The 10,192-nt window shown below is 34.9% G+C and overlaps 1 protein-coding gene across 1 annotated transcript; it reads left to right on the top strand.

Annotated features, from left to right (window-relative positions):
- The first annotated feature begins 2,238 nt into the window (after positions 1–2,238).
- On the top strand, positions 2,239–5,731 carry LOC137003339 (growth/differentiation factor 3). Its single transcript, XM_067363457.1, has 2 exons — positions 2,239–2,574; positions 3,883–5,731. The coding sequence occupies exons 1-2, from the start codon at positions 2,265–2,267 to the stop codon at positions 4,629–4,631; spliced, it is 1,059 nt and encodes a 352-aa protein (XP_067219558.1). The 5' UTR covers positions 2,239–2,264; the 3' UTR covers positions 4,632–5,731.
- The last annotated feature ends 4,461 nt before the right edge of the window (positions 5,732–10,192 follow it).

Below are 10,192 nucleotides of genomic sequence, written 5' to 3'. Positions count from 1 at the left end.
CAGACGCTAGGACACATTTCTCAATACTTTATATTATTTATAATATTTCTCTATGTTGTCTAAACTGAGGATCAATTATCATTGCTTTGGCACAAAATGCATACAATGACTACATCTCTCAAATTTCATGCATTCTTTTCTCACTCAGACACAACAACTGCCAAAACTCTTTGTACGTACAGGCCAATTTGCATATGCTTACATACTGTTTTCAAAACTGTTAAACTTATGTTCAAAACATTAACATAATACAAAACTGAATAAGACAGTAATTTGCTACATTTCTACAGTAATATTTAATAAAATATATGCTGAATCTTAAAAATCAAACACTATCAAAGCAATTAGATGAAACTGAAACTGAGGAAAACTTTGGAATAATTTTGTACTGTTATGTAAACAAGGTTCATGTAACAAACTGCAGTGAATTATAAACAATAGACAGTGTTATTCTTGTTTTGTTAAAAAAAATTACAAAAGAAAACATTGTATAATGATGTTAGTGTTTTTATGTCAGTATTTTATGACTGACAAAGTGTGTTTGCTGGGTGAAAACCTTTGTTAGTGTTCTGGAAGAATGAGTTGATTTGAGACATGAATATAGTGTTTTGGTAGATTTAATGCATTTTTAATGTGAAATTAACTGCTGTGCCAAGATGAAAGTTTTGGAAAAAGTGGCCTAAGTATTGAGAAATGTGTCCTAACGATTGTAAAAAACTGTAATCTTCAGGAAGTCAATTTCTGACACCAAAAATTAGGTGCTGCTCTTTTTTTTTATCATCCTGGAGATGTGTGTCACTCTTGCTTTTTACGCGTTTATGTCCTCACATCGCATATAATGTATGGACCACAGGGGAACAGATGAACAAACATTTTTAGTACCTTTTAAATAGTGCCATTGTTAGAATAAACTATTGAGCCCTTACTATTGTGAACACACAACTGCCCTATATGTGGGTGTCTTATGATGCAATTCTTCTGTAAGATATCGTCACTATAGCCTCACTGACTTGTGTTATCACAGATTACAGGAAAGCCTAGTCTGTGATCTAAATGTGGCTAGGTCTCTTATGTAGTTTACAGAATTAGGAAATTCATTGTAAGTGTGTATTTAGTTGCAAATTAACTTGACAACAGGGCACATTCTCAATACTCAAACGTGCCCTTTAACCTGTCGCATTGGCAACCAATGTAACACCAAAAGTGTTAGGTGTACTTTTAGGGAGGGTGGGTAAAAATATGTATGTATATATATTTAGCTCAATAAATGTAGTTTTTCTGGTATAACCTATGGTGTGTTTATAAAAAAAGTTTTGTGGGTGTGTATTGAGTGCGTATGACAACCTTCCTTGGTGTTTCAAATATAGTAGTCATTTTGTTTGGCTCCAAAGGCTTCATTACTCAGTGCGATACACTTGGCATTCTGACAGCATGCACACCACAATGTTTGTTTGAAACATACCTAAAAACCTTTCACACACTTTTTACCTCAGGAGAGTCATCTGAGCATGTGACACTCAACACGTGACTAGTAAGCTTAGGCATTTATGCAAATTATTCAACCTTTTTTTTCTTTGCTTGTTTAGTTGTTGTTGCTTGCTTGCTTTATTTTACTATATGTGAGTTTTGTTCTATTGCTGTCTATCGTTCAACATGTAAATAAATATGCATCCTACAAGAAAAATGTTAAAATGATCATATGAAAGTTGTTTATTTATAAAGACAAAAATGCAAGTTTAGGCGAGACCACACACCATGAGATGGTCCCGTAATTACAGATGATCCTTTGTTATTATGAATTTGATGCAGACTGTGTGTGGTCTTAAGGTAGTTATGAATATACACATAATTGAGAGCTGTTCAAATGTAGAATTACATAATGTAGAAACATAGTACAGCAATTCATTTAATTAAAAATACTCTCCTACTATTCTTATCTTTTTTTGCCTCATTGTTATGGATCACATTATTCAGTATTGTTTGTACATGTTAAATTGTGTGTGTGTGTGGGTGGGTGTGTGCGTGTGTGTTCAGCAAGTCCCAAGTCCAAGACGAACTTCAGTTTGGGGTGACAGTATTATCCTAAAGTCATATTGACATGATGTCATAGGGAATGGCTACTTACTTACTAGTTTCATAGTGGGTGTAGATGAGCAATCCTCTCCGGTGAGGCGTGGCCTGTACCTGTATAAATGAAAGCATGTCTGGAATTTCATTCATTGCACTGACCAACACAAAGACAGCACAAACAAAAAGAACTTGCCATGCAGAACTCAGTAGCACAGTGCTTTTTCCTTTCTGTTATTTTTAGCTCTTGTCTGAGAGAGTCTACTGCTCAAATAGAGCATGAGGAAAAGTACAAGGGCCTGCAGCTTGAGGCTCTGAAGACCATTATTCTGGAGTACCTGGGGATGGATGCACCACCCAGGCCTGGAGGAAGAGCTTCTCACCAGGACTTGGTCAGGATGTACCGTCAGTATAGGAGAATTGGACAACTGCTTAAAGGGAATTCCAGTGAAGAACAAGAGCTTCAGCCTGCAAGAAGAGCCTCTATGGTGCTCTTTCCCAAGACAGGTAAGCTTTTAGTTTAATTATGTAAAGTAAAACAGTTTAATTGTGTAATTTAAAAGCATATTTTTTTAAAATCCACTTTTAATTAATATATATCCATGTGTGTGTGTGTGTGTATATATATATATATATATATATATATAGATAGATATATATATATATATATATATATATATATATACACACACACACACACACAAACATACAATCATACAATTTACTATATATATTTGGGGTGTAACAATATATCATGTCACAATATATCGCAATACAAAAATGCAACAATATGTATTGTGTATAGTTCACCCAAAATGAAAATTACTGTGTGAGACAAAAATTCAAGTTTTAAGTGTCAATACTGCATTAAACTATTATATATAATGTCAAATATAATTTATAATAATGCAATGGGGGAATATGTGCAAGAATATTCATATTTTTCTGTATTTTCAGCTTCAGAATCATGAATATTTTTATTCTGGTGTCAAAATTGTCCTGTGCATTGGATTGCCAGCACCAAGTCCAAGCCATTTCCACCCCCAATGTAATACCAAATTTAGCATTTTAATCAACAGTTAATTTTTTTTTACCCTTTTACCATATTTCTTGAAGTATCGCAATAATAATAATACTATTGTATTGTGAGTTCAGTATCATGATATGTATCGTGACATGAGGGTATCGTTACATCCCTATTTTATATAAATATATATAAAGAGAGTTCAGATGCAAAAGCCTCTAAGTGCCATCTGAAATTTTCTTCTAAAATGAGCATTTTTATGAAGCTCGTATGTTTATGTTCAGTTAACTGACTTTAATGGCAATGAAAATGACCTATTAATTGACATTAAAGTAAAATTACTGAAACTAAACATACGAGCTTGATAAAAATGCTCATTTTAGAAGAAAATTTCAGACGGCACTTAGAGGCTTTTGCATCTGAACTCTTCATATATATACATATATATTCATTGGACTCAAATGGATAAAAAATATAAATTGTATGTATTTATTTGTACGTAGTTTGCATTGTCTAATTTCAGTTTTTTGTTATTTTGAACTCGCTTTTAATGGGTTTTTTCACTTAACTGAATGTAATAAAGTCAGTATTTGTTGTGTGTGTGTGTACGTGTGTCTATCAGTATATACATACACAAAACAAATATACACATTTGTAATTAACTGAATACATATATTTACTGTACTCAAGAGGATTCAAAATAAAAATATATAATTTAATTATTTGGTATATATACTGTATTTGTTTTGCATTGTCTAATTTCAGTTTTTCTTTATTATTTTCTCTAACAGTACATCCTCTGAATTCCAGCATGGATTCAAGGCAACAGTGTTTCAGAGCTGCTTTCCAGAAGAATGCACACATCAAAACTGGAGTCAACCTTAAACGTGCAAGGCTTCAAATTAAGAGACCACACATGGACAAAATTACACCCGGCCAGCCATGGCTATCAAAAGACATTGTGGTTAGAATACATAAACCTCTTGGTTTTCAAAAAGAGACTGTATTTCACACAAGGCACTTGAACTCTCGGGATGTCACGTTGGATTTAACAGTTGCAGTTGAGAAGTGGCTTAAGGACACAAGTGCTGAGCTTTTAGTTGTTGAAATTTGCCTTCTCAAAAAACAAGAAGTGGGTACACAATCCACGCCACGGCTTGTTCTACAACTTGACCAAGCAGTGAGGAGAAGCAGGAGAGCTCTCTCTACTAAGGAGGAAAGTGTTGAGGATGAAGGTCACTGCAGGCGAAAGTCACTAAATGTTTCCTTCAAAGAGATCGGCTGGTCAGACTGGGTTATCGCTCCTTCGGGCTATACTATGCACTACTGTGATGGTTCCTGTCCGCATAGTTATAAAGCTGCCAGTATGCATACTCTAGTTAAGTCTCGTCTGCATCTTATGTCCAAAGGAACAACACCCGGGCCTTGCTGCGTACCAGCAGCCTATGAGCCAATGGTTCTCATGCACTATGACAGTCGTGGAAAGCTGAAACTCACACCTTTCAACGATTTGATAGTTAGTAAATGCCACTGTGCATGAGCAATATGTTATTTAATGAGACTAATTATCTACTGAACAATAGGGAAGATGAAAAAGAGAAAAAATATTTAGTCGATGAAATGCAAGTAAATGTTCTCACACACATTTGGTTACATTCCACAGGTTTATAAAATAGTTCGGCTTCTTCTGAAACCAGATGCCTGCTTACCTGCATACACTGACATGATGAATGGGTACTGTATTTTCACATGATTGACATAATGGAATATCAAGTTATTTATTGTAATTTATTTGAAAAGTTTTGTATCGTTTTTATTGGTTTGTTGCTATGTTGTGAATGAATGAAGAAACCTTTTGTATTTTTGAAAGAATGTAAATAAAGTGTATATTATCATATATTTTCAGTTTGGTTGTTTAGCTTATAAATAATGGTTGAACATCTGTTCACATTTCAATAAAGATGATTCAGCATCCTCTCTGGATATGAGATGAACATCCTCGCTTACAATATTTTTTTGTGAAACCAAGTCAAGTTTGAGCTCCGGATGTTGTTAAACAGCTTTGAATCCACACTGAATCACCTCCTCGTACTATTAAATTGCAGCGAATAGACCATCAGATTGAATCATCTGTGTATGACTCACTCAGATCATATAACAATGAACAATAAAATAAATTCATAATACGTTTTACATAAAGTGTAAACTTTTAAATTACGGTCAACATTTTACAATGTCCGCTCAGTTGAAGATAATATTTCAAGGTGAGGTCATGCCATAAATATCTATAAAAGATATTTATCCATGTTATCCAACAATAAAGATAGCCCAGGTCTTACATCTGTAGCCTTGAAAGCACACATAAATGTCATTGGCCTTGACCGGAGAGGGAATGTACTCTGAAGCAAGCACAGTGGAGGCATGAGTTCATTCGTGACTTAGTATTTACATAATACTGTGTGACTGGTGTCACAGTATTTATGTGTCTATAAATATTTGTTGTCTTTTTGACTCTGCAGGATTTTGCTGACTGTAAATATTTTTGAGATACATTAACTAATGTATTGTTCTGACACAATGTAATCATTTCATTGATAATGATATATAATAATTGTAATCATCACACAATCAAGCATAAAGCAATAAACAAACTGACTTCCTTGTATTTCTTATTACTCTCACTTCATTTGCCTCAAAGAGAAAGAACCGGCTCATACATCAATAAAACTGTTTAAGTAGGTTTAAATGTTCTGACTGACGTATGATAAAACAATGTGGCAAAATAAACAAGCAGTCTATGTGGATACAGTAGCACTTTACACAGCAAAATCTCCAGAGTTAAATCAACTCTGCTTAGAGTATATATGGTCCCTCTCTAAATAGTGTTAAAGTAACACTTAAGCAGAGTTAAAGTTAAGCAGATAATTAAACAATTAATTAAGTGATGAGTGTGCATTAGTGATGAACACCTGCTGTTAACAAGCGGAATCACTGAAGAAAAGAGAAACACAAGAACTACAACTGACTTCAGTCACAGCCTTATTAATTGCTTAATTATCTCATTAACTTTAACTCTTCTTCAGTGTTACTTTAACACTATTTATAGATGGACCATATGTACTCTGAGCAGAGTTGATTTAACTCTGGGGATTTCACTGTGTAGGAAGGAAATTCACCTCAGCATATCTGGCTGTACCAATAACCTGGAAACACAGTTTGGATGAAATGTGTGTCAGTAGTCTAGGACTACTGAAAGCCCATAGAAAGTCACTAGACAAAGGTTTTGATGCCAGGATTGTAATATAGGCTATTTGTGTATTTCAGGTTTTTCTTTATTTGAATTTTTAAATTTTCACATGTATTATTTAATTTTTTTTAATCATTTTTAAAATATTATTTATTATATTTTTAACATGTATACTTTATTAGATACACCTGTTCAAATGCTTGTTAACGCAAAAATCTAATCAGCCAATCACATGGCAGGAACTCAATGCATTTAGGCATGGAGACATGGTCAAGACAATCTGCTGAAGTTCAAACTGAGCATCAGAATGGGGAAGAAAGGTGTTTTAAGTGACTTTGAATGTGGTATGGTTGTTTGTGCCAGATGCTTTGGTCTGAGTATTCTTTAGAAACTGCAGATCTACTGGGACACACACAACCATCAGAATGGTCTGAAAAAGAGAAAATATCCAGTGAAAGGCAGTTCTGTGGGCAAAAATGCCTTGTTGATACCCGAGTGGATACCCTTTTGCCCTGTATACAGTAGCCAGTACAAATGTCAAACAGATTTATCCCTTACACTAGATACAATAAAGTACCATCACTACCACAAGAATTATACTTGAAACCTGATGTCTGATGAGTCTCAGAGGAGAATGACGAGAATGTTTGAGTCGATAGAAAGGCAACAGTGACTCAAATAACCGCTTTTTACAATCGAGGTATGCAGAAGAGCATCTCTAAACAAAAAACACTTGGAATCTTGAAGCAGATGGGCTACAGCAGGTACACTCTTTAAAAATAAAGGCTCTTCAGTGATCAATGGCTCTTCAATAAAGGCAAATAAGGGCGCATCAATGGTTCCATGAAGAAACTTTGAAATCCATGGAACCTTCCCATTGCACAAAAGGTTCTTCGTGTAAAAAGGTTCTTTTAAGTGAATGTTTCTTTTAAGAACTGTTCAGTAAAAGGTTCTTTAGGGAACCAAAAATGGTTCTTCTATGGCATCGCTGTGAAAAACCCCTTTTGGAACCATTGAGAGTGTAGGGGCTGAATTTGATACGAACAACATGAGAGCATGGATCCATCCTGCCTTATATCAATGGTTTAGGCTGTTGGTGGTATAATGATATGGGGGATATTTTCTTGGCACTTTGGGCCATTTGGTACAAACTAAGAATCGTTTAAACGTCACACCCTAAGTACTGCTGACCATCTCTTTATATCCACAATGTATTTTGAATGTGGCATGATTGTTGGTTGATTGTCTGGCACGAGTTACTTCCAGCAGGATAACGCACCATGTCACAAAGCTCAAATCATCTCAAACTGGTTTCTTGAACATGACAGTGAGTTCACTATACTCAACTGGTCACCAGATCTCAACCAATAGAGTACCTTTGGGATGAGGTGGAACAGGAGATTCGCATCAAGCATGCGCAGCTGACAAATCTGCAGCAATCACATGATGCTATCATGTCAATATGGACCAAAACCTCTAAGAAATGTTTCAAGCACTTTGTTGAATCTATGCCATGAAGAATTAAGGCAGTTCTGAAGGCAAAAAAAGGATTTTTTTCATTTTTTAAAACATTTTGAAGGAAAAGGTTTTCTTAGCTATTTTTCAATTATAGCTGGAAATTACAGAAAACTCAGAGACAGTAATAAATTCTTAAACACTTTTATTGGAAAATTATGGCTTACTTTATCTGACATTAATGATTAGGTTTTACTTTCCAACCCATTCTTACTGAAGCTAGACCATCACAAGTCATTCGTGCAATTTCACCAAAACCTTGTCAACAGGTTAGATAAACTTAACTCACTGACAAGTTTAAAAAGTTGACAAGCACACGTCACAAACCAAATATTTTAGGTTAGCAAAGCATAAAAATGCATGATCATGATCAAAAAATATAAGACATAGTGCAAGTGAATCTCACACATATATTGAGCCGTGAGGTTTACTATCTGGAGGTTAGTGGGACAGATCAATGACCATTAACCAACTGTAGGTTAATTAAAAGTCAACAACAATCTCATCTGAGACAGTGACTTGCCAACAGGATATGCTGCAATTATTGTATATGTATATTGTATATGAACAACACCAAGACTATGGCAAGCAAAGACTGAATTGTACGTCTCTTATTGTGACATTCTGTCGGCTTCTTAGTGCCATATAAACCCGCCTACTTGTCTAATGTTCCACCAGTTTCATTTAGTTGTGGAAGTGGAAAAGACACTCTCAGCTAATTTGTAGCTAATCACTGTGAGAAGATTCCAGTGAGTCACAATGACATAAAGATCATAAGGCACAGTCAAGATGGATAGTTTTTACAGTCACCTAATAGATATAAAAGCTTAAAAAAACAAGTTTTGTATTGATGTAAGCATAAATCTTATGAAACATGAGGCATGTGACATACACTACCATTCAAAAATGTTTTCTGAAACAAGTCTCTTAAAATATATTTTAAAATAAAATATATTCTAAAATATCATTTAGTAATGTCAAAAAATAATGTATTTATAATTTATTCACAAAACTTCATAATAATTCACATTTTCGGCAGTCATTACTCCAATCTTCAGTGTCACATGATCATCAAATCATTCTAATATGCTGCTTAAAATGTTTGTGGAAACCATGATATATTTGTATCAGGATTCTTTGATGAATAGAAAGTTCAAAAGAACAGCATTTATTTGAAATAGAAATATTTTGTAATATTATAAATGTATTTACTGTCACTTTCAACCAATTTAATGCATACAAGTATTAAATTCTTTTTAAAAAATCTTATTGACCCCAAACTTTTGAACAGTAGTACTCAAAAATTTGCGAAGCAGACATTAAAAACATGGTAGAGGCACATGTGAAAAGTCCAGCATATGGACCAGCATTTCAACTACAACAACTTGGCTATGTTGGTCCACCAAACCAGAATAAACCAGTCTGTACCAGCATGTAACATTCACTCTGGTCAAAGCTGGTCTTTTCAGCTGGGAATATTTGCAATCGGCAGAGACACCTGTTAAACTGTGATCAATGAGGTCATGATTATGCTTTGCTGTCTCACTGAGTTCAGTCAATAAACTAAGCTGGCTCATGTAATGTTTGTGAGTGCATTTGAATTGCTCAGGTTAAGTCTATTTCTTGGGCAGAATGTTTTGCCCTTAATTTTCCCATCTGAAAATAAACACTTGTTATTGTCTCACGTCATGCCAGCACAAATTATTCAACTGAACTAGAAGGATGAATACTGGACAGCAAAACATTTCAAACTTTCAAGCATCTGGCATGATGTAAATATCCTCAGAGATTTCTGCCTGATCTGGATGGAAGAGGGTAGGGTCATTGCTGTAGATTGCATCACCATCACACTGCAGGTATGCTTGTTGGTCTCTAAATGGGGGCAAACGTGAAATTCAGTTCTTGAAAACTCCATTAAATCCTTAAATAAAGCATTAAAATACATTATAACAAGGCAAATTACAAAACTTGCACCGGCATATAAATATTGCTGCGAAATTAAAACTCCTTTAACGTAACTCTCGCTGACTGTTATACCACTATTGCCACACATTCATGATGTCACTGTGATCTTGCAAAACAGACAGCAAATACAGCTTAGCAGGAAATTCCATGTCTACTCCAAAAACTGCCTTCTCATCACCCAATTTCTTATGATCTACATTACTGCAGTGGCTTACCTGTGTGTATCTTTGCTTTCTAAAGCACTCCTTTGAAATTCACGCAGATTGGACTGTCCACTCTGAAAGTTCTCATAGATTGGGCTCTGTGGTGCAGGTTGAAGTCCTCCGCCGTATCCGCTGTATGGAGACTCCCTGGAATGACCATCGTGGCTCTTA

Source organism: Chanodichthys erythropterus, chromosome 16 (genome assembly GCF_024489055.1).
Source record: "Chanodichthys erythropterus isolate Z2021 chromosome 16, ASM2448905v1, whole genome shotgun sequence".
In the NCBI taxonomy this organism is placed as follows: domain Eukaryota; kingdom Metazoa; phylum Chordata; class Actinopteri; order Cypriniformes; family Xenocyprididae; genus Chanodichthys; species Chanodichthys erythropterus.
The sequence above is the reverse complement of the archived record's forward strand: the minus strand, read 5'-3'. Positions and strand labels throughout refer to the sequence as shown.